This window comes from Onychostoma macrolepis, chromosome 10 (genome assembly GCF_012432095.1).
Source record: "Onychostoma macrolepis isolate SWU-2019 chromosome 10, ASM1243209v1, whole genome shotgun sequence".
In the NCBI taxonomy this organism is placed as follows: domain Eukaryota; kingdom Metazoa; phylum Chordata; class Actinopteri; order Cypriniformes; family Cyprinidae; genus Onychostoma; species Onychostoma macrolepis.
Genome location: NC_081164.1, coordinates 21,183,583 through 21,209,906, shown reverse-complemented (window position 1 = coordinate 21,209,906; position 26,324 = coordinate 21,183,583). Strand labels below are relative to the sequence as shown.

General features: G+C 37.4%; 1 protein-coding gene across 1 annotated transcript in view; it reads left to right on the top strand.

Annotated features, from left to right (window-relative positions):
* The first annotated feature begins 10,443 nt into the window (after positions 1 to 10,443).
* The window catches only part of tcf7l1a (transcription factor 7 like 1a), a 31,607-nt gene continuing 15,726 nt past the window's right edge, over positions 10,444 to 26,324 (top strand). The window contains exons 1-3 of the mRNA XM_058789654.1: positions 10,444 to 11,184; positions 11,285 to 11,357; positions 11,459 to 11,586. Of these exons, the coding sequence (XP_058645637.1) occupies positions 10,999 to 11,184; positions 11,285 to 11,357; positions 11,459 to 11,586 (387 nt within the window). The 5' untranslated portion in view covers positions 10,444 to 10,998. The remainder of the gene's footprint in view (positions 11,185 to 11,284; positions 11,358 to 11,458; positions 11,587 to 26,324) is intronic.

Below are 26,324 nucleotides of genomic sequence, written 5' to 3'. Positions count from 1 at the left end.
ATGTCAACAAATAAGTCGCTCTTTGCTCTACACCCTTCCTTACTCAGATTTAGAGATTGTTATCGCAATCGGTGCCTGCCGTAATTAGCACCTTCCTTTTCGTGGATCATGAATGAGTCTACGATAAAGGCTTTCTCTTATATTTGTTTTAAGGAACCTAATTTTTTTGCCCAAGCTTCCTTCTGTTTTTAGTCATCAACGAGTGAAACCGCAAAGATTTTAATAGCTTCAAAATGTTCCATCAATCTTTGTCTTTAGCAGTTGGCTTCGAGTCTAGGTTAATGTCACTGCCTGTTTTGGTATGTGGTTATCCTCCCTATTTGGATGCACTTTTTGTGACAGCGAGCGAATTACTCAATGTAACATTCCAGATGTGAGTTTTGTCAAAATTTCCATATGCCTGTACTCTTCCAGTGCCTAAAACTCACACGGATCTGACACTTTGGTGCTCAAGATATACGACCGCCGAGAAATTAGCACAACAGACGCTGTAGAAAACAATTAATCATCGCTGCCAAACTGCATGATGCCTGTAGCAAAAATGCAAAGATTTAGCGTTGATTATGGGATTCTGTGTTGCAGCTTTATCTGATCTGTAAATGCTCATTGGGGGCTCTTGAAACTCAACATTACTGAACCTCACGGACAAAATATATTAGAAAGCCAGAAGAAAGATTTCCACAGTATTCAAATGGACATAATTCATAAAGTTCGACTTATTTTCTGCCCCCTTGCGTGTTTGTATATTGAAGTTGTGACAAAACAAATGTAGCGACAGATATTTTAGTTCAGTATTAAGACTTGGTTCTGTGTAATGATCAGTGATTGGATGTTGAGATGTGGGCGTGGCACACAACAGTGGAGGCAGGTGAACACAAGCTTCCAGGGGCGGGGTTTAAGCAGACGAAATTATTGATGAAATCTGGTTTGATTTCATTTTGATCAAACATGTTTAAAAAACACATTAAAAACAAGCATTGCATGGATTAATTGTTCATAATAAGGTCTTCAAAATGTATATAGAAAATAGTGGGTGAACTTTAATTTTATGCTGACTTTAACTGTTTAATCAAATGTGCTAATGTTATTAGCCAGTGATGTAACTATACTCTAAGCTCTATTTAACACATTTTACCATGTTTAAATTGGAGTTCTGTGGCTTACACATAAGTAAGAATTAGGAAATGGCACTTGTCAAGCTAGGTGCTTTAATTTCATTCCGCATTGAAAAAATCAGAAAATACAGACTGTCTGATTTACTCAGTCATTTTATTTGTAATCAGTGTTGAGAAGGTTACTCTGGAAATGTAATAGGTTACAGATTACAAGTTACCCTATTTAGAATGTAATAAGTAGTGTAACTATATGTGTTACTATGTTGGGTGAATGTGAACCAGTCAAGCACTTGAAAATGATTTATGATGTTGACATAACTGAAACTGCAATTCCCAGCATACTTTGCATGGGGAAAGTAAAAATATTCAAAATAAAGTATTATTTTTATGCTTTTGAGCATGATGAGAAAAGGGCTAGACTTGATAGTGTTCAATTATGTTGGGTGAATCATTTCAGTGCACAGCATTTTGCAGTCCACTAAAATGTGTGGGAAAAAGTCTGCAGAACAATGTCACAAAGTGTATCGTGCATGCTATTCCTGTCCCTCAGATACTGGAAAACAACCCAGAATATAAAAATCTCTTGGCCAAACCAGGAAAATGGACATTATCACGTTGTACGAATTAATCACTGCATGTTATTCCATCTTCTCATAGGCTGCAGAAAGATTGTGAGGAAAAAATACCCTGAAGGATTAACATTCTCTTCTCACAATGTTTCTAGGCAGCTGTGGGTTTGTGTAAAAGCGCCAAACTGCAGCTGCATTAGCTGTGTTCTTAACAGTACAGAAATATCCACAATAATATGACACAGACTGTTTGCATGACTTGCATACTTTAATGGTTCCTAAAAACACAGACCCATACCCTTGATTAGATGTTACTCAACTAAGTGTGTGATAAGCAATCAGATATATCAGCACTGTTGTCTCTTGAACAGGAAAAGCGTGTCTGCGTCTGCAAACACACTTGATCAGGTGTAGTTAATGATTCTCGGCCCGGTCCTGAGTAGGGCGATCTGTTAGCAGCTATTATTAAGATCAATGCTCTGAATTTGTCAGGCATAAGGACTCCACATGTGGTGCTTTTGCAATATTTGTGTAATGTTGTGGCAACATGAAGAGCATTATTTGAATGTCAAGTATCGGTTGCATGGTGCCAATCTGTCTAGAAATGCATCTCATGGTAGATAACATAATTTTCCCAGCGGGGCATATGCTATGATAACCAATCAGATCTGCTCTGGTGTACTGGTGCATATATTAATCTGCTGTTGGGATTGCAAAATGTCATCTGTTCTAATCTGACAAGCATTTGAGAGCTTTAGGACAATTTATATCAAGAAATATGTTACGAATTCCCAAGTACTCAACATAATAAATCAAGCATTGTTGTCTTCTTACATTATGCATGGTGGTTGCTCTTATATAATTCATGAGTCTTTTTTAGAATTGGTTCCATTGGTTAATGATTCTCAAATGTGCATTGTAAGATGATAAAACACTCTGACATTGATTCCTGCAATACTTATTCAACACCACCACTGAATCTACAGCGCGAAACATGTCCAGATTCGCAAAGAAATGACTCTAATGAATGGTTCTTTTTACTGAATCAAAAACACACAGTGTAACAAGTGTAGCTCGATTCCTGAATGAATGACTCTCATGAGCCGGTTCTTTTCAGTGAATGAAAAACATAAAGTAAAACTGGAGTTGTCAGGTGACTCTATTGAATCATCAGTTCTGTTTACTGAATCAAAAACAGACAGTGCAACCAGTTTAGTATGATTCCCAAACGAATGAGCCGGAAGCATGTATTGAATCAAACACACACAACTAACTAAACAGTGCATTAACTGGCAGTTTATTCATTAATAAATAAAGAAATAAATATGAAAAGAAATTCTGTGAAGAACCCAAGATATCAAGGAGATCTCATTCATTTGTGAAATGCATAATGTTCCTTTCACGACAACAACTGTCGTTTTGTTTCAACCAGAGAAGAGTATTTCAAATTTATGTCTCATTTTTATGTGTGCAACGCCCTAATGTTTTAACAGCTAGAAATAAAACAGAACGATGGAAGTCACATTGTGCTGACTGGCTCCGTCTCATTAGAGTTTTTACTAGTGCCTGTACAGAAAAGCTGAAATAATGTTCATGTCTCCTCCGTGCCCAGAAATGTGCTGCGGTGTGAACAGGAGGGGGCTTTTCATGGATGTTTAGTGTAGTAGATTGTATTGCATTTTTATTTTTGTGCTTTTTACGAGCTAGCACATGAAAATAATCCAGGAATAGCCAAAATAACCAGGGTTTTTAATGCAGTCTTATCTAGTTTTGTCCTAACAATTATGTAAAACAGATTTAATCAGAACACCATCGGTTGAACGCAGCCATATCATCATGGTAATGGACGTTTAAGGCAAACCGGGCACCTACAGCGCTTCTCCCTTCGTTGGAGAATGTTTCTGTCTACGGCCCAGATGAGGAAAGTCTCCAAGCCACAACATGACATCCATCTCAGGATCTTTAATGAGGATGTCTACCACTCGAGACGCTGGATTCTTGTGAGGCCCACATCGGTGAGGACAAAGGGTGAATTCTTCCCCGGCCGAGTGTGGCTAGAGGAAGTAGTGCAGATGCCAGTGGAGATAACTGAGTGTGGGTTCGAGTTTCCACCAGCTGGTTGCACATACTTCTGCTGTGCACAGAACTGTGTGTAATTGAGGGCGGAGTGTGTGAACCAAAACGTATTATGCAAATATATTTTTGAATGACTTTAGTGATGTTAATGGGGAGAGTAAAATTTGTGGAATTAAGCATTATTATGAGAAAAGGGGGAAACTTGATAGTCTCAAAAATGTTCAATTTTGTTGTTTATATTTACAATTCTCTCCAATTATATATATATATAAAGAGAGAGACTAGAATTTAAATACATTTTAATATAACTCAAGTTTGTTTCAAATTGTTATACTGGACATATAAATTATATAAATTACAATATTAAAATAATGAATATTAAAATTTAATTTACATTGAAATTCTATTTAAAATATGTAAAGAAATTAAAACGTAATTAAATAGATTTAATCATATTCTGATTGTTCTGAAAATGGAATATATGTGTATGTGTGTGTGTGTGTGTGTGTGTGTGTGTAGTATTTTCAGTAGAGTTTAAAGGATTCCTTAAAATGTGTATTATTCAAATATATTATTCAAAATATTCAATTATATTGTACATTTAAATTATATATATATATATATATATACATATGTAATTAAAATTTTACATTTAATTTAGTATTTACATATTAATATAATATTATATAATATATTCATGTAGATCATTTATTAAATTAATTTATTTAAATATGTAATTCAAATATAATACATATTTGCACATTGTCCTTGTATTGTGAATTGTTCTGCCGGAACAGGAGTGTATGAGGGTTTATGCTAACCTAGTTCCTCTAAACAGAAAGGTTTTAATCTACTTTTAACAACCAATTTGGACTTTACCCACCTTTGTCCAAGCAGATTAAAATGAAGCCATTGCAGTGCACTTTAACTGCTGACTAATACTCTTCACATCATTATACTTAACTAGTTTAATCAGCATTTGGCCAACCAGCTTCATCATTAAAATCATACTGGTTGAATAGTACATTTTGGTTATGATGATTCACCACCTAGACCAGCATGAGACTAGCATGGAGATGAGTTTTTATGGATATCTATGACATTGGGCACAGTGAAGTTAAAAAAGCACCACGTGGTACATGGGTTTAGTAAAGAGCACTGAAGTGTAAATCAATCTGATATCAAGACTAATTGTTTTAATAAGGCTTAGCATTCCTAAAACATTTTAATCCAATTCAAAGTAGACCACATGAGAACTGGGCCATTGTAAAATTCAGCTGCGCCTTTGAACTTTAATCCACAGATTCAGAAAATCTGTTTCTTTTTTAGCATGATTTTCTGTAAAGTGTTTCCTATAGGTCAGAAGTAAGAGGGAAAATCAACCATCAAACTTAGATATTTATTACAGAAGCACAATAAAGAGACATTAAAAACTTGATAAGTATTTAAAAACACAATAAAGGGTCATTAAATATATCAATTAAACATACAAAATATCTTTCAATATTATATACAATATATATATATATATATATATATATATATATATAGTATACATATAATTTATATTAACAATGTATTTAAAATTATGAATAATTAAACATTATTTTTAATTATTTTAATACTGCACACACACATACAGTATGCATATAAACACTTGTTACTGAGTTTTTAATGACTCTGTGCTTCTGTAATAAATATATTATAAAAAATAAAAAATGTTTTTAAATATAAATGATTTACAACAAAAGAAGTAAATTACCGCCCTATATTTTTACCTAATGAATATGCTGTTTTATTTGGAAATATGTCCTGTTATGAAAGTAAAATGGATGGGTTGTGAACGGGACTAATGATTTTAACTAACCTACAATCTATTGGCTGGCAGAAGTTTCTTAGAAAACGCCACGTCCATTCTTTTGCAAGTAATGTTGTCAGGCCTGGGGTGCCATTCACAGCCTCTAAATATCTCAAAATAGTGTTACCTAAATACTCTATGATTACGCAAAACACCCACATCTTCTTTTCAAAGCGAGAAAGTGTCGTAACCGTAAAATATTTTGCTGTGGCATCCACAGATGGTGTGAATATAATTCCCTTTTGCATCCTAGCTTTGGATTTTACATCCTGTCCAGGTGAAACTGCACTCTATTATTTATGGCTCGTATAAAAATGTGCCTGTTCCCACGTGCTGTTGAAAGTTTTATTGTGTTAATTATACATTGGCCCAGAGTCTGGAGGCCTGCTTAGAAAGTGGAGGTAATTGTGTCAAAAGGGAGGTTCAACACGTGTGCGAAGGCTTTAGCTCACGCCCAGAGCATTTGCATCTTTTTTTCTGCTGTCTTACAATTACTTGCATGGATTTTGCATGACGGGACATGTCCTAAGTGACAAACAGCTCTCATTGGTGGTAATGATGGCTGGTTAATGGGTACACAATACCTCTACGTGATCTATAGAATATGTACTTTCAATAGCAGAAATCAATGGCCATAAACAGCAGAAAAACAAAACTCCAATGTGATCCATATGAAAACAGCCAAGTCAAAAGTCACTTTTCTTGTACGTACAATGTGTTATGCATATACTGAATATTTATCATTTTTATGGATCAAATATATGCTAAATATGCACACAAAAAAAACTTAAAATACCAAAATAAATGGACGCGCAAAAAAATAAATTTTTAATCTTAAAGTAGTAAAATATGTAAATATATTTTAAAATCTTTTAAAATCTATTAAAGAAATGTATTTTATACATTATATAAAAATTTATTATACAATATATATTTGGAGCAAGAAAATACATTTTAAAATCTTAAAATACATTTTGAGTAAATGCAAAATGTAGTTTTAAAAATATGTTTTGGACATAAATATATTTAGACTGAAATGTATATATATAAAGAAGTGGAAATATAAACTAAAAATGATTGAAATATGTATATATATATCTGGGGAAGGAATTTACATTGTGAGTAAATGTAAAAACATCATCAACAAAGAAATACACACGCACATATAAATATATATAAATATAAGTTATAATTGAAGTTATTAAAGTAATTTATATTATTAAAACAAGCAAAATAAGTTATGTATAGCTAATATATATATATATATATATATATACAAATACACGCATATATTTTTTTTCATGGGAAACTTAGGGTTAGAGGTTTGTTCAGATCACTAACCCTTAACGTGAGCAAATGAATAGTTACGCTTCTCTTACCAAAGACCACTAATAATGTTAAAACTGTACATCATGTGACAGTTCAGATGAAACTGCAAAAGTTGATGATGAATTGTCTGCGAATGTCATTCTCAGGACGGGTCACAGAAGATGAAAGCAGAAGAAGCCAGCGGTGAACCCAGGATTGACCTCTCACATGTGCAGAATGAGGGAAAGCTTTGTTTCAGATTGTCTTAAAATAGGAACTAGTTCCTCATTTTTCTCTTGGATTATTCAGAATATAACAGTCAACAGTTTGGTGGTGGGAAACGAATTTTTGCCAGCCCTACGAAACCGAGAATCGTCTCACGTCTTTGGTTGATTTAGTGTAATACAGCGTTGATTCGGCTCATCACTTCTCATTTTGCTTTGATTACACAACAAAAGGACAGAAATAAGGTGTTAAAACATGAAAGCAACCGAATTTTGTGGCACAAAAAAGTAGGGTAGGATGAGAGAGAGAAGAAATGGCAGGTAATGCAATATTCATGCGCACGAGGCAGATTTCCCTTTAGTTCTCATGATTAGAGGAGGGAAATCTTCACCCGGCCCATCTTCTTAGAGGACGGATGCATTAATGGCAAGTTGTTATTTTTTTGCTACTTTCAGAGAAGAGAGAAGATGTGGCTTCATCAAGGAGATGCACTTCTCCTTCCCCTGCTCTTTGATGTAGTGAAAAGACGTCCACGGTTAACCCTGAGTGTGCAGCGGCTGAGTATTTCTCTTTCAAGCCTGAGATGATGAAAGTGATGGTGCCGTGGTGGCGCTGTATCGGGGGGAGTCCAGCTTCTCTCGAAAAAGAGATGTGACCCTGATTGAAATGAGGAACATATTTGATCTTGAAATGAAGTGCTTCTTTGCTTTGCACTAACGCACTCATCTTTGATCATCAAACGTAATTGATATTACCACATTGCCTTTAAAGCTTACTGAACGACACGCCAGCGTATTGTCCGGAGAATATCGGAGTCATTGGTGGAAGGATGTTCATTGTGTAGGATATTTCCAGATGAGATCAGCACCAGTGTATTTGAAATAGAGCAAACTGAGATGACAAATGCATGCAAATGCACTGTAAAAAAATAAAAATAAAAAAAGAGTATGCTTTACCAAAAAAAAAAATATTTCACTCTTTCTATATCAAAATTTCAAGTCTGTGCTAGTGAAATTTACTAGCAATTTCAGTCTTAAGACAATTGAAATATATTTAGATGTATAAATAAGGAAATATAAGTAACTAAAACTTTATTTGTGTGTATGTGTGTGTATTTATTTATTTATATATATATATATACAGCATATGCATTTGAACATATATATCCATCAATTGGTGAATAACACATTTCTTTTTCCTTTTTGTTTATTTTCAAATCTACTTTAAATATATACAGAAATATAGCAATATGTCTGAACCAAATATATTTAAAAAGAAAATTATATAGAAAATAATGGAAAATAAATTGGTATATATTTAGATATAAATATAAATAAGGAAATATAAGTAAAGATTTGAACCTAAAATGGAAGATAAATGTATCAAATTTTGAGTAAATGTAAAATGTAGTTTAAAATAAGTTTTGGACAATATAAATACATTTAGATTGAGAAAATATATATAACAATGAGGAAATGTAAATAAGTAAAACTTATTGAAAATATGTTTATGTAAATATATTTTAAAATCTATATTAGCAGTGTATTTTGGGGTCACTTTATGTATATTTTAAAAAATATTGGGCTAAGACATTCATATTAAATCTTAAATTACCTTTTAAGTAAATGTATTTATCATATGGGGATTATAGCATTTTACTACTACTATTACCAGCATGTAAATCTTTCACCACATTATTATTTTTTTTTTTTCCCGGTGTGCATATTTGGTAGCCGGTATATTATATTCTGGAGTTGTGCCAGTCATTCAAGAATCACAAAACTGTTTAACACGCACCTGTTCCACGTGCTCGATTTGATTAAGCCCTCTCGTTTTATTTATTTGCTTTCAAATCTATTCAAATTTTTTGGTTGGATGCAGAGATGGTCCTGAAGATGTGTTATTTATCCTTGGCCAACAGAGAGGAAATCTGAGAGTGAAATTCCCATGTCGCTGATAACCACAAAGTCAACATGTCAATAATTCATTGCTCATATGATTTAATATATCAGCATTTGAATTATTCATTCTCTTGGTTTCTCTCTCTCTCCACCTGACAAACTGAATCCGACTCTCCCAGTACTTTCATATTCATTTCAATCGGACTGCCGCTGAATGATTTATGGACGGCTGACTTGGCCATGCACTACATGTAAAAGGCCATCCGTGCTGATGGAAAAAACAAACATGGACACAGTCCGGAGTATTTGAGCTGCTCTCACCGGTGGCCCCTGGAGAGCAGCGCTGGAGCCAGTGAACGCAGGAGGATACAGAAAACCACACAAGAGTGAAAACTAGAGGCTTAATGGAGTTCAATAGGAGACAAACCTGCAAAGATTGTGGATTGTGTGTTCAGATAAAGAGTCGTTTGGCTCACAATATAGTCTTAAGCCACCTGTGGGAGATAGAATCCACAGGTGGGCCTGGACTGAGACCCCCTCGGTTTAAAGTAAAGGTTTAAAAGAATCACTTTTTTAAGTTTGAAAGCCACTGAAGTATATACAACCAACAAGTAGTTCAACCAGTTGCAAATCAGATCAAGCATTGTAAAACTATGTTTCTATAAGAAGCTGTGTTGTGTATTTTCAACAACCACCTCCTTCCCTATTTATCCACCAACATGGAAAATGTCCCGTATTGTAGTCTACCATCACAAAACAAGACGTGGGCTGAGGTGGCCTTTGAGTTCCACTGAACAGTGGATTTTTATAATCAGATTACATCTGAGATCATCTGCTGATTACAAATATTATAAAATAATGTCAATTTAAACAATTGATTTGTTAATTATTTATTTATTTAATAATTACTTAATTATTAATGAGTCTTGATAGATAGCTAGACAGACAAAAAATGCATGTTATGTAGATAGATAGATAGATTAAAAAATGCATGTTCAGTAGATAGATAGATAAAAATGCATGTTGCGTAGCTAGATAGATAGATAGATAGATAGATAGATAGATAGATAGATAGATAGATAGATAGATAGATAGATAGATAGATAGATAGATAGATAGATAGATAGATAGACAGACAGACAGACAGAATGCATAATGCATATATGCATTCATTAGATATATGCATACATTAGATACTATTGTCTGTGTGTGTGTGATATGGGTAGGTAGGTAAAATCATAATGATTAGTTGTAGTAATAGTATGTTGCTGTTGTTGTAATGAAGCTGAATCCAGGAGGTCTCTTCTAGAGAGGTGCTGACTGTCTCTTTAAGGGGGATTGTCTTGTGAATAGAGTGTCGGTTTACATCTCAGACTCCTCCTCCTTCGTTCTGATGAGGGTGTTCCTTCCTTCTGCCCCAGTCCACTTCCATCATCCAGGGATACAAATGTTTCTTTATCCACATTCGAGCCTGTCACCGGAGCCGAATTATAAATATTAAACACACAGTCGGGACGTTCGTGCGCCTTCAATCAAACCATGGGATTGACACGCTGACACGGAGAGGTTCGAGCGTTTGGAAGAGAAACTGAAGGAACTGCACTGACTGAAACTTTGTATCCTCACCTTTGTTTCGCGAAACTTTTTTTCGTGCATGACTTTCCGTTCTCTGCAGGACTATCGGAAGATTCCAGGCTCGCGAATGGATATCAAATGATGCCCGTGGACTGTTTGGGGGGTTTATTTCAGTGTGGTTTTGTAGGAAGAAAACCCCAATCCACAACCCACAGGCTTCTGCTCTGATCATGGGAAAACTAGGAACGTCTTGTTTTTTCTAGCCTCGGCACTGTCGCGCTTGTAAGATTTGGGGTTAGTTCGGATTACAGCTCTCGCTGAGATAAGAAAGTTTCGTTTTAATCAGACTTTGGGGTTTTTAAATTGCCAACATGCCTCAGTTAAACGGAGGAGGAGGCGATGACCTGGGAGCAAACGATGAACTTATTTCCTTCAAAGATGAGGGTGAGCAAGAGGAGAAAATATCAGAGAATGTGTCGTCGGAGAGAGATCTGGACGAGGTGAAATCTTCTCTAGTGAACGAGTCCGAGAACAACAGCAGCTCATCAGACTCCGAAGTAAGCAAAACAGTTTTGTGCTATCATTTTAGTGCATTATAAGTGTTCGCCTAATTAGTAGCGCTGAAACTAAACCGATGCTTTATTTCCCAAATGCAAGCAAACAGACAGGCGTCCCCGACCCAGACCAGAACTAGAAAGTTATGAGAAACAGAGAGAACACTTTGCGGAAGGTAAAAAAACCCCCAAAGCCGTTCGAGATGCATTCCTTGTGTTTTGTGTGAGTGATTTATGCGTAGTAATGAAAATAATTGGTTTGCTGTCGCCCCTAAAGCTTTGAGACGACAACAAGATGGAGGATTTTTCAAGGGACCCCATTATGCTGGTTATCCGTTTCTTATGATCCCAGATATTACGAATCCATACCTCTCCAACGGATCGCTATCTCCCAGCACAAGAACGGTACGTGCCACTTCACTTTAAACGCAACTATCACCTTCATGACGTCACGCCGCACGCTGTAAATTTTTCTGTTGCATTACGCGCGTTAAAAAGTCGCCTTTCAATGCGCCATATTCTCCTCTTTGTTTGACACTTTTTCTGTTTAGGATCTCCTTTAAGCCTCAAAAACTAGTTAATACCCAAGCAAGCTTTGTGTTCCAAAAGTTTACTGTTGTTTGTTACCACTTGTTGAGTCTTGAGCATGCATGTATTAGGAGGCCATTCTGATGCATTGCACAATAAGTCATTTACTTGGGCTCACCCGAGCACAAAAGAAGCCTTTATTCGCTGCCTCCAATGGCACGAAAATGGACTTTTCGCAGTGAGATGTCTGCACAATTAATTTTGTATTATCATAACAGGCGACAAATTGGAGGCAAGCCCAGGCAGATAGGATTCATCCAGCTTTTGGTGTCAGGAATGTGTCTTCTTTTGTTGTTGTGTGATAGGATGTTGCCCGGTTAGAGAGTTGAATTTATAACTGGGCGCATAGATATCGAAAGCAGGAAGGTTGGTTTTGATTGTGTGTTTTTATGGCTTATGTCATGAAGACCTTTGAGTTCATTTGAGCTACATAGGGATTTTCTAGATAAGTTCTTCCCCATCAGTGAAACTGTATTTCAATTAGAGGGCTGTTAGGCGACTATTGTTATCATTAGTTACCGCTTGACGGCCCTATCGGAGGTCTCTACTGGATGCCCATTATCTTAATGACATCTTCACCTGGGGGGGGGGCAGTTTGGCTACCTGAGCAGCAAGCCCCCACCGAGGTGTCTGAATCGCAGGCAAATTGCTGCATATGTTTGTCTTCCTCCATTTAGCTCCATTGGAGTGTTTTTTTGCACAGTGTTTGCCTGTTATTTTCTAAAGCCGCTGTGTCAATGTATAAGTAATGAGGCATGCGAACGTAGGCTAACATGTCATTGTGGAAAAATTTCAGCAAGACTGTGGCGATAAACATTCGTTCATTGTGTTCATTGTGCTGCTAACTCGTGAGAATGCATAAATCTGTTGGTCATACATTTGGATATTAGATGTGGCATTAGTTTTGCTTGTTTGCAGCACAATGGTTTTTTTCAACTCGTCAAATAGCATTAGCCAGAGAATGGTTGCTGTCGCATGAGTGGTTTGACTAAGGAAAACAGGTTACCTTTAGCAGCTGTAACAAAGAGCGACTGTGATTCTAGTAGATAAGATGGATAATAACATCTGACTTCTGGCTTGCTGGTGTGTATTTGTGTGTGAGCCCGAAGGCAACTGATTCAACCGTGTCTTTCCCATTGTACAATAGAAAGGTTGTGTAGGCTATAGTTTTGGAGTACAAAAGTTTGTGAAGCGCCACTCAGTCTATGAGGGGGGAAAAAAAACATGTAATGTTACTGAACCGAAGCTGAAAATTGTTTACAGTAACTGTTGGCACTGGATTTTCAATGTAAACACAACCTGCTATGCTAAGATTTTTTGAGGGAGCTTTATTTTCTCTCAGGTCTTTTTGTTTTAGTTTGTACGATGAAAAAAACAAAGCTTTTCTTGTAGAGTGTTTAGCTTCCCTCTTCCAGTTACAAAGGAGCTTTAGATGCTTTTTCTTAACTGAGTTAGTCTGCTTTAACAAGGTTTGCTTTGACCCCATGTTGAAGTTGCTTAAGGTTTTGTCTTCCACAATGTCCTCTTTTCGCAAATGCTAATTCAGCACTTTTGTAGTTTTGAACGTCCCCATCAGTTTAACAGCATTGCTCTTTGTTTGCTAATTATCACTTCCTTATTTAATAATGCTTCTTAATTGATTTAATTATATTCTGGTGATTGTAAACAGGGTGAAAGTCCAGTGCTTTTGTGTGCAGATTAGTCAATATATTGTTGATAGCGCTGTGAGGCTAATCTTGTTTGGTTTTCTTACTTGGTTTTGTTGGTGTGGCTGTAATGTTTTGTTTATTAATTTGGTCTGCTAAAGTTTGTTAGATGCTATTGCTAACATTTTATGCTAGCTTAATCCTAGTGTAGCACAGCACAGTAGCAAGTGAAGCTGACTTTGCAAAAACTAGCAACGTTTAAGGCCCATTCACACCAAGAATGATAACTTTAACTATATTAGCAGATTGGCTAATGGATGGATTCTGATTGGCTATGTTGTTTATCACTGATCAACTGGGAAAAAAAACAACCATTGCAAAATTTGTTAATGTCTGTTTACAACAAGAACAATAATTATTATGATAGCTAGGCTATGTTAGCGGATTGGCTAATGGGTGGCTTCTGCTTGGCTACCATTGTTTTTATCGTTCTTTAACTGGGGAAAAAATTGTCCCTCTGTGTTGTTGTCATAAGTTCCTATAATATAGAATTAGAATGATTATTAAAACCTTATAGTTATCGTCATTGGTGTGAACGAACATTTAGGTGCCACAAACAGCAACAATGCAGAAAAAGTGAGCATTTGCACAATTGTAACACAAAAGCATTGTTGTCAAAGCACTTCGCACTTGTGTATCCACTTCCGTTGTTGTTGAACTAAGCTAACCCGCAATTTTAATGAACTTTGTGCACTTATTGCACAAAGTAGTACTAGCGAGTAAGTGGCAAGCCCTTGATCGCATAGCTGCGCTGTCGGAGCACGTCGTCCCTTTTTGACTGGCATTCTCTTCCCCTCCATCTTTCTTCCACTCTTTAAACTCTCTCCTCTACGATGGTATTTTAAGACCTACGAGACAATATAAAGTAAACAGAGGAATTGTCCTGCGTACGAGAGGGCCTCATTTTACATAAACAAACAGTACTCAGGAGAGCGGCCCTGTCAACAACCCAAGCCTTTTCCACACACTCAGCACTCAGAGACGGGGTGGGGTTAGATGGCGAGAGAGAAACCAGGCACCCCCCTCCGGCCTGTCCCACCTCCCCGTCTTCAGCTACAGAGGGGACATTGTCCAGGCCTTTAAGTTAAGACAGCATTCCTGTAGTGCAAGACGGTTCAGGAAACCTGAAAACCGGTGTACGAATGTTTGCACAAATGACCGAATAAACACAGCTTTACAATTTTATCCCGACTTAATGTGTTATGTTTTGTTTTTTTCTTCTGTAAGGATAAACTAAACAAATCCAAATTAATTTAGAAATATTTCGGTCTCTTTTGCTGTGTAGAAGAAGTGTGCTCTATGAATGCTGCGTCTTGTTAGGAGGCCAAGAATTGCATGAGACATAAACCAATTCTCCTTTTTCCCCTTTTAATGTTACTACTTCATCAAGTGGTGACCGTTTAAAAACCTTCCCGCCGTTGGACGCGTTCCACCGAAGACCCTTTCTGGTAACCTGATTATTGACTGAGATTAAAACCAGAAAGTTCCTTAAAGAAAGAAATGTGAAGCCAAACATTATTTTCCTCCTCTGGTTTTCCACACAAGCTTGGCGTCGTTCTAGACGACGGATTTTTTTTTTTTTTTTTGAACAAGGCAAAATAAAGACTTAATTTACAGACGTTCCTCCTGAAAGGAGAGTGGTTTATGAATCTGTACATAAGGGCAAACCACAGGGGCTGAAGAAATGCTACAGGAAGTAGATAAAGGAATGCAGGGAGCTGTTCCCAAGGCCGTAACGCAGATCTCTTTCCTGTTGATCATATCACGTCCTGCGCTAGCTGCATGGAATCATTCTGAATTCGCTGTGTTTTTGCAATGGATTTTATCTCTTTGGCCAATTATCTTCGTATGGCATTGTGTTTACAGATAGCAAGAATGCCATCGTTACACAGTGGTTTTAATTAGTTTGTGTTTTTAATGTAATGAAGTGGAACTGCTCCGTATCTTAATGCATCTGCTTTTTATTTTATTATTATTCTAATTTTTGAAAACTCATTTGCAATACTTTCTAATTTATTTCTGCTGCTTATGCTTATACAGTCCTAGAAAAAGCGAATACATATGATAGCTTTTTCTGTAGCCATTTGTAAGTTACTGAAAAGTTTAAACACTGTGGCGCTATCAAAAACATTGACTGTTTGTTAAACATCTCAACCAGCCTGACATAGCAACATTGGTTCAGCCAATGGCATGAGTTTTGGGGTAAGGCTGCTTGTTTGAATGACCAACTGCAGACTGTGACAGTTTTTGAGTCATTTTTGCACAGAAATCACACACTTCACCTTAAAGAATCTGATATTTCTTTTCATTTTTTTTATATTTTTTCATTCTTTTGCACAACTCAAAATAATGGGCGTTATTTATTAAATTCATGCTTTGAAAAAAGCTGATGGCAGAAGTGTTGGTTTGATAAATATAAATAAATAAGCCTTTTATCTTGAGTCTTGTCGTTATACTTTCTTTTTTTTATGTGCAATTTGTTTCACCTCAGTATTCAGGTGTGTGTTTATCATTTTGTCATTGTAAAGTATCTTTTCATTTGTTTGCACTCGCATTCATTTGTCCTTGTGGGACTTGAAAACTCTGCGCCGTGAATCAAAATGATTTCGAGTGTCCGAAGACAAATCAGGAATCTAAAATGGGTGCAGTTAGCCTCATCTTTTAGGGCTGTACTCTGTTGGGAGCAATATAAAAAAACATTTTTTCCGAGGCAAAACAGACTGAAGCCTCGTTGGAGTTTCTGTGTTGGTTTTAGTGAGTGTGTGTGAGCCGCTGACGTCATTCTCCATTGATAAGATTGTGCTGGCAGTGGTCAGCGCTCATCAAAACCCACTTTATGTTCGCTTGCATGTCCTGCAGTGAAATTCACCCCCACCTCCCCATTTTGGTCACAAAAAACAGCAAGCTCTCGCTCAGAGCTGCGTACTGACTTCATGCATCACTCCATGCTAATAAAACTTGATTGTGCCGGGGATAAAGTTTAAGGGGGTGGGGGGGCTTCAGGCTTCATCAGTCTGGTATTTTTAACAGCTGTTTTCAGTTATTACCTCGCAGTCAGAGCTTCCTGGGGCCTCGGGAGGGGGAGGGAGGGAGCGAGCGGGGTGCAGGGGGGTAGTTAGGGGTAAAGCATTATGGGAAAGAAACGAAGCAAGCTGTGGGGATGAGGGTGCCAGGTGGGTGAGAAAGTGGGCTTTCGGCCAAGAAGTGTGTGCGTGTGTGTGCGTGCGTCCTGTTGGCTCAGTTGGAGCACGTGAACGTTTCGATAACGTGTTATCTCATCGCAGCCCTCTACGGTCTCACATGGCCTTGTTGCGCCCGCTGCTTCATGCCAGGCTGAAAAGGCCACGGGTGATCTGATATCTGCAGCATCAGGATTTTCTTGTAGGGTGAGGTGTACTTTCAGCTAATTTCTTATGTGATCGGTTGCTTGTGATATGGTTATCGTGGTGTCCTTTTAATTACTGCTGTCTTTCCCCTCCTAATGTTACCTTTAGCACAAAGAATGCATGTCTTCTGACTTGCGAAACCTGATAAAAAAGAGAGTAGCTGATATGGAGTTTTTAAGGGCCGATTCCAACACTGTCATGCTTTGTGAAATTCAGCTTGCGTAGCTGGAAGCATCTGCGTTCACATATTTTACCTAAAGTATGTTTCTGGCCTTATTTTATGCAATATTTATAATGCAAGAAACATTTTGGTTGCACAGTATATGTTGGTATCATATTGGTTATCATGTATATCATTTTTTTTAAATATTGGCCGATATTGTATATTTAATAGTGCATGCTCATGTGTTTTTTTTACTTTTCATGTGTTTTTTTAATGCTCACTTAAAGTTCATTTAAAAAAATACTAATAATAACAGCGTTAAATATAATCTTTAACAAATCTCAAAATAAATATCCATTTTCATCCCATATTCATATTCAAATTCCTAAAATCATTTGTAGCATAATAAATATTTTTATTTATTTGGTATCACCTGAACACATTTTAAAAAATTGTTTCGTATTAAGTTGAGATGTCTTGTATAATTGTCCACATTGATGTCCACATTGATGTTTTTTTTTTTTTTTTTTCAAACAAAATTGAAAAGGATTTTATTTTCAGCCATGTATTTTATAACCCGTAATATAAAAATAATTATGGGCATTTTAATATGAGTGGAATGCCATTATTAGTACTTGACAGTGCTTGCTGGTGGACGGACTTGACGTTAAAGTGTCGAAATTTTAGAGATTTACTAGTATCGACTTGCTCCAAAAAAGATTTAAGTTCAGTATCTTCAAAACAGCAGTTAAGCCCACAAATAATTGTCCAAACACTGAAGGGCGTTGCTGGCATTAGCAGTGAGTGTATGTATTATTGTGATGGTGTCAGCCGTAAGCTTCGCCCATATTGAGCGCTTTTCCCCATCTTAAGGAGTCATCGGTGGAGAAGCTCTTTGTGGGCAGGGGCTTGGGGGTGGGCAGGCGGCCCCGATTCTCGTGTGAAATGAGGGATGTTCTATAGTGACTCTTGGCCGAGGCGGCAGGGAGTGTATGGGAGCTTTTATGAATAGGGGCCTTTCAGTCGTTCAGTATGGCTCTGAAAGGCTGAACAAAAGCCTAGAGGGTGGCGACTGAGAGCTACACGGTAGATCCACAAAACACTTCACTTTGCAGCGGCGTAGTCGTAATCCCTAAGACATCAGCCATTCCAAACGTACGCATTCAAGAAATGTCACATAAACAAAGTGGACGGCTGACAAATCTTCGTGAAGTTTAACGCCATAATTGGCGTTCAATTGGCCAGGCTTATGGTTGTCAAAATGCTGGATTTGTTGTCGGCCTGGGAGTCTTATTCAAACACTATGGCTGCTGAAATTTTGTGGGAAGTTGTTTCCCTGGATCCTAAATGGAGATGGGTCGGTTTTCCATGCGTTTGACAGTGTGATACATCTTCACATTGTTTCAGTTAGGGGTGAGAGGTCAAGGTTCACAGCCTGTTGACGTGACTCACAGTTGAGTGGGCACCAGAGTTCCCAGATTCCAGTAGGGGGGTCGTCGTTGCGCTCCGGGCCTGGCAGCTTTTCCCCTCCCCTTCCCTTCTAAACTCTCCATTAGGATTTGCTCAGAGCTGTCAGACAAGATGTAGCGTAAAAAACTGTCTCGCGCACACCCTGCCGCTCACTTCCTCTCAAAAACGATGGTCCGTGGCGTGATGATTAATTAGAAAAGAAGAACAAAACAAAACCTTGCTCCAGTTCTTTTGACTCCAGACATTCATTGGTCCACTGCAGTCTGGCTCATTCAGATTGGTGGAGTGGAAGTGACATAACTGCTGGCACAAAAGAGCAGCCGTGTGATTGGAGGAGAATGCGTATTGTGAGCCGTTGGGGGGTCCGTCACAGACACGGCGCTTCTACAGCTCACACTCTGACCACAAGGTTGAGAGCAGCTCTATTGTCACACGACATGTTCACACTGGACCACAAGCTTTTGTGTGTGTGTGCATGCTTTTTTGTTTGTACGTGAGAGTGTATGTCTTATCCAGCTGGGCCTTATCGGTCAGGGCATGGGCCGCCCCTCCCCGCGCACAGCTGCAGTTTGGACCCAGAGGCGCAGTTGAGGGCTTGTGAAAACCCCCTGAGCCTTCCTCATTTCTCCAGATGAGTACCTCATTGTAATCGACTGAACAGGAGTGCACTTTTTTTTTTTCTTCTCTGGACTTATTACTTTCGTTTTACTTATAAACTTGTCAACCAAAACTCGTTCTCTGTTTTAGCTTTCTTATAAACTCTTCAAAAGTGATTACCATTTCAACAGTTACAAGTCCTGTTGAGTTTTGGTTGACAGGTTAGGGGATATAACCTTTGTTTCCAATGTAACTAGGTTTCCAACAGATTTTCCCAATATGTAACATTTCTAATTGTTAACTTCCTAAAAACTTGTCAAAAGTGGTTACTTTTCTGACAGGTTACATCCTCTACCTTTGCTGGTGTTGTAGACAAACAAAACTCGTACTCCACTCTGGGTTTCTTATAACCTCGTTGAAAGTTGTAATGGTTACCAGGTGCTTCCAGTTTGGGTTGGGAAAAATGTTGGTAAAGTTGTAACTTACACCTTTGGCAACCTTTCCAACTGTAAGAACTTTGGTAACTCAACCCTCTACATTGCGAGTAAATCATTCGCATATGCGACTAAATATTCACTCTGGGCAACTAAATGATGACTAATATTAGCCACTGGTTAATAAATTCTCAGATTTTACTCGCCAGTGTGTGAGTTGGAGGCTAAGTATATAAGTTTAGCACAGATATATTTTGACTTGCCGAACACTATGACTGAGCGCTTCAGAGCTTTGCTCTCCGTCAAGCGATCTGTGCTCATTTTTTCCCCCCAGGTCATCTGAATGGATGCGCAGCGCACCTGTGTTTGACGTACCGAAGACTCTAGTGTGAAGGCGCATGTCTCGTCCTCGCACGCAAAGAAAGAAAGAGCGATAGAGTCTTACATAACAGGCAGAATTGACGCGCTACATGTAAACGATATTCTTTGTTGTATTTTCATGTAAAAAAAACAGCGTTCCTTTTGGAATTCTTCAGCTTTTAAGAACTGCCGGGTGTTCCGGTAGTGGGCGGGCTAATGCGCAAACGACAATCTCATTGGCTGGCGCTCACCTATTATTGTTCCTGTTTTAATTTCAGCAAATCAGTTCAAGCGAATGCAGACACCCTGATTAATATTCATGAATCCAGCAGCTCAATAATCCTTAGTGCATTTTATATTGTTCTTATCAATAGAATTCTTCTTATTATTATTATTATTGTTAATATCATTATTATCGTCATTATTATTATTATTATTATCTTATCAGTGTTATTGTTAGTTTTTTCCAATTTAAAAAATTTTTTTTTTACAGAAACACTGAATGACCAAAAAAGCACCACCACCAGTTCTAAGTCCAGTTAAAATGACTAATATGCATTCATACATGGTTACCAAGTTTTAATTCTAATTACTAAAGTTCTATCATTAAATAATAGGCCTACTTGATTATCATATTATAATGCTTGACTGACTGATGTTAAGAGTGTACTTTCAGATATTTAAAAAGCTATATATATGCATATGCATACATACATGCATACATGTATAATATATCAGTCTGGTGAGTAAACTAAAAAAATTACTAGCCAATGGCGATTCAATTGCTAAGGTGTCCGTAGAGGGTTGTAACTTTTCCAGCAGTTGCATCCTCTAACTGTTAAAACTTTGGTAACTTTTCCAACCATTACATCTTCTAACTGTCACAACTTTTGTAACATTATCCAACAGTTACATCCTTTAACTATTAGAACTTTGTCACTTTTCCAGCAGTTGTGTCGTCTAACTGTCAACAGTTCCAACAACCTCTAACCAAACTAATTAGGAGAAGTAACTGTTGGAAAGATTATTACTTTTTACAAGATTATAAGTAAGCCAAAATGAAGAATACGTTTTTGTTGACTGCAATGTCACAAATTATGGGATATAAATGTCTGAAAGTTTTATGGACGGACTGTAGGAAATGTTTCAAACTTTTAACTTTTCAACAGAAATGTCCCCTAACTTTATTGATGCTGCACACAACAAAAACTTGGGTCGTTTTAGGTTTCTTATAGACTTGTTGAAAGTGGTCACCTTTCCAATAATTATGTCCTTTACTTATGTTGACATTGAAATTAGTGACGTGGCATTTGCAATAGTTAACAAGATCAAGTTTATAAGAAACTCAGTATAGAGAATGAGTTTTGGTTTATGTGAAATATCAAAGTTTGGGGACGTAACTGTCGACATTGTCATCAGCCACAACTCTTCTTCCCTTTGGTGACATTACAATATGACGCTCATGTTCAATATTCATGTTTTTAATTTGCAACCCAGGCGCCGGTTAGTGAGTTGTTTAGGTTTTATACTGTTCTCTTGCGATTGTAAACAATTCCTAGCATCGCATCTTGCTCTCTCTGAAACACTCCCACAGTTTTTCAAGGCCAATGTCGATAGTGCATTCCCCTAGCCGCCCGGCTCCTAGACCCAACCTCGTGAAAAACCACACAAACACGCTGTGTGTACTTTAGAACTGGTTACAGCTGCAAGCAGTGAAATCTGGATTGTGTTAGCCCATGCACTGTGATTTATAAATTGTTTCTCAGGCCATAAATTCCCACTATAATTGCACTCCAAGCCCCCTTCCATTCTCCTCACTCTTTCTCTCCCCCCTTCTTTCCCTCTCCGTCTTTCACTCCTTTGCCTCCTGCGCTTCCAGACGCACACACGCTCCGGCGGTACGTGGTCCGGCACTAATTGTTTGCAGGAGGGAACTGGTTTGACAAGGCAGAAAGTTTTTGAAATTAGGCAGGGCGGTCACAGTTGTGAGTCAGGGCTGTACGTCGCAGGTACGGTGTGTCATTCCTCCATATCGCCCCCCCTGGACTGTTATTGCACAATAGCAGTTGTTAAAGATAACACTTTAGCCATTTAGTGCAATTTCACAAAAATTTGCATTATTTCCTCTCCTGCGTTTAATTGCAGTGATTTTATTTGTTTATTTTTTCTGAATGCAAATTTCGCTCCCCCAGGCCTCTCAGTGGTAGATTCAAGTTTTATACTTAACAGCCAACAGGTTATAAAAAATAACCCTGTTTATTTGTTGTGCCTCAAGTTCTCCATATGGAGGAAAGCTTGTCAACAAATCTGCTTTAAACGAACAAAACTGCAGTGGCTGCTGTTTAAAGATTTTCCAGTTCTGTTGCAATCGGGTGACTTGATTTGTTTTTTGTTTTTTTTTCGCTTTTGACGCCGGTTAGACTTGTGATTTAGCAGGAGGGGTATAGTGGGAAAGGGGTGAAGTTTGAGTTTGTGTGTGTGTGTGTGTGTGTGCTGGGGGGAGGTAGTCTACCAAGACAACACAATAAGCTCTTTGTCTTGATTATGCACTTAGCATTTTAGAAAAGGATGAAGGTTTCTTTATTTTACTTTATCGTCAACTGTCTTTAGGACCAATGCACCACATTTGGAGATCTGATTTTAGATGCATATGCTATATGCACTTAGTCTTATTCAAATACTTACAGCCTGCATTATAGTTGGTCATTTTATTTCTATTATTATTGCAAAATACAGTTATCATCATAAGTTGGATGCCTACAAAGTTGTAGATTACTATAGCAAGCACTTTTGGGTTATAAAGTGGCTTTATCCCTCTTGGCTGCTTGTGGGTTAACAAGCCCAGGCTGTTCATCGTAAACCTGGGTATAGTTTGAACTGCAGTGTTGTAACCAGATACCGAAATACTGGAAACCGCATAACTGACTTGTAATTGACTTTAAGGAGGGTGGCTGCATTTCGCCTTTGCAGAAAAACAGAGCTCCCAACAGACAGCTTATTACTTTCTCGTGGTCGTAATTATGTGTTGGGTTTTATTTGACCTACTGTTTTGTCCTGCGCCACAATAACACTCTTATTCCTCGCGTTGTCAAGGTTTGTTTGTGCTTTTCTCTTGAAATTATTAAAAAGAAATGAATGCATTATGATGTATATTTCATGAAAAAAATTTATTTTAGCTTGTGCATCCAAAGTGTTTTTGTGATCAGAAACTGAAGGTGTCTCCCAAAGGTAGTCCCTTTTTTTTTTTTCTTCTGCAACCGGACGGTTGGTGAATGCAAACTTGGTCTCTGTTGCTGTCCCTAAATGAGCCACATTGCCATGGAAACCCCTGGTCTCCGGATGGCTGACCTCTGAACCAGTTCTTTAAGTAGGCAGTGAATGGAGGGAGTAGTGTTATCAGTGAGGTCACAATAGTATCCATGGGAACTCGGAGAGCAACTGTCAGTCATGAGTCTTTCCTGTTGAGGCTGAAGCCCGGTTCTGTGTGGAAGCCACTGGCTTGATGAAAAGAGGCACTTTAACGCAGCTAATGTAGGCAGGTCAGCCAGCGCCACGGAACTACAGGAACAAACCACAAATAAGTGCTTCATTGCATTAGGATGATTTGCGCTTGGATTGGCTTTATAAGCGAACTTTTTGGGGGATGCACTGAATTTCGACCTAAATGTTCAATACCAATAGCAGACAATTTAACGGATTATAATTGGAATAGAAAAATAGGATACTGTTTAAATTCTACACTATTTAAGAGTTGATATTTAATTTAACAGTTGATATTTAATTAAAACATGAACTGTATGATCATTATAGTAACTAATATAATAAATGTCTTTTTATTAACGTTTAATGTTAATATTTTTAGTCAATTTAGAATTTACATTCTTTAAATAAAATATCGTTATTATTAAAGATGCACAATATAATTAAGCAAAGATAATAATAATTATCATTATCAGAATATATTATCCAGTTTAACGTTACTCAGGCTGATTTTTGATAATGTAAGGGTTTATTGGATTAATGTTTAGTATACACCATATTTATTTAATTTAATTTTATTTTATTTTATTTTAATATCAGCCAGGAGTGTGTTTCCCAAAAGCATCGTTAGCTAACTATGGTCGTTAGTTCCATTTAACTCTATTGGTAACAATGGAACTTGTGACGATAGTTGCTTTTGGGAAACGCACCCCTGATAGATTAATATGTTGATATTTGGCCATTTTATGATTATTGGTATTGAGAATTATTTTATTTTATTAATCTTTTTAAAAGTCGATCTAGAATTTACATTCTTTAAATGAAATTTTTTGTTTTTATATATTTATTTATTTATTTATTTATTTAATATTTAAGATCTTTTTTCCAGTTTAAATCAGAGATGCATCTCTTATTTAACAATACAATAAACCCTTATCTTATTAAAAAATCAGCCTGATTAAACTGAATAATATATTCTGATAATGACAGTAATAATTATTATCTTGGCCTAATTATATTTTGCACCCTTAATAATAATGATTAATGATTAATATTATTAATCCTTAATAATATGACTTTTTTTGTCCTAAAATAAGTAATATTTTGTTTCGAGGAATTTCTGTAATGCTGTGGCTGTTTATAAGGTTTCCTGAATTCTTGAAACAAAATTAGCGTCTGCTGATCCTTTGTACCTAAAAGTTCCCAGAAACTTCTTGAATTACTTCCTAATGTGATCGGTGGATGAATAGGTGATTTGTTGGTTAAATTTCTGCAGTCCAACCGCTTATTATTCCTATAATAAGATAAGTCTGCTTTAATGAGCTTCTCCTCCTCTTCTGAGTTTAATCTCTTAAATCAGACTCCATAATTACTTCATTTTTTGCTTGTTAACGTTGTTTGTTTTTGTTGTTCAAATCCTTTGTTGTCCCATCTAGATCTCTCGTTCATATTTGGAGGCGGTCGAGAATTCCTGTCCTTTCCCCTCAAATTAATTTCTAATTAGCACAGATAGGGGTGTCGTTTGCCTATGAATTGTTTACTTAATTATCGGAAACTCTCACAGCTCTTAAACATACAATAGGCCTGAATGCCGACCTGCGGTGAGGGAGGGCTGGAAACCGCCGCCTCTATTGTCTTTCCTTCTGGCGGCAGTGAAAAGAGCAGCGAGAGGTGTCGCTCGCATAAATAAATGAGTCAGGTGATGGCAGACCCCTCTGGCCGCATCAGGGCACTGCCCTATAGGCATACATGCACGTAATCCAGAGCCTTTTGTCTGGCTTAACTGTTCTGATGCTGAGATGTAATGGATTCTTTTGTGTGCCACCAGCTTTCTGCTCCATTCTAGTGGAGGGAGTGTGTGTGGAATGGGTGGAAACATCGGGGAGAAATGTAGGCCATGCTTTGAATGATTGGCATGACCTACTTGGCTCCGCCCCACTCCGGATTTGTTTTTTCTTTCCCTTTTTCCAAGAACGTTGTTCTATTTTGTGGAAGCTCTTGCGGTTTGAGGTGCAGCGTTTAAAATCACCGCTATCGTGTTGAGGCTTCCAGATATCTCCTTAAAGAGGTGTCGTCTTCTGTTTGTTTTGACAGAGGGCTTCATTTTGTGTAGCATATGACTGTCAGGATTGATATTTGTGAAGTTTAAGTTGTCAATCCTGTTAAAGATCCCCATCATCTTCGCTCAGCTGCGCGGAACGCATTTAAGCAGCATTTCAATCTTTCTCGGTGACCTCTTAACATCAGGTAGACAGCTACAAACTCACTCCAGGTGTAGAACCTGGTTAGAAGCATGTCTTCTGTCTCAGCCTGCCCAAGGTGACCCATATTTTTATCATAAAATATTTGTTTTCATAATTCAGTATATTTTTAATGTTTAGTATGCACCATATTTATTTTATTTAAATATCAGCCAGATAGATTAATCTGGCCATTTTAAGATTGTGTGAATATCAAGAATAAATGGTTTTTTCTTTTTTTTTTCCTTTTGCTTTTTTTTCTGTGAAAGTCAGTACTAAGTAAATTTTAAAAATCTCATTTGCTCTAAATTTAGAAAACATTGCCTTTTTGTGCTCGTGATTAGGTTTTCTTATGTAATATTTGTTTGTGTTTTTGTTGATTATTCTATGATGAAGCTTTGATTTACTATAGCAGGTCGTCGTTGAAATTTGACATGCATTTTGAGAGTTTCGTGTCTGCGCACCATTTCTTTTCTCTTCTCAACATGAAGTCAGTGTTGCATTTTGCTAAGCATCTGCTCCTAGAGTTATGGTTTTCAAATACAAATCCCCAGACCCCAAGACTGTTTACTTTGGCCGATCTCCCTTTGTGTCTCCAGAAAAGCAGGGCACAGGTCCCTGCAGCCCAGTAGTCTGTGAGTTTGTGTGTGAAGGCAAAACTGAGATTGTATTTCAAGATACTATGTTAAGTTTTCAGTCAGGTGATGGCGGTTATGATG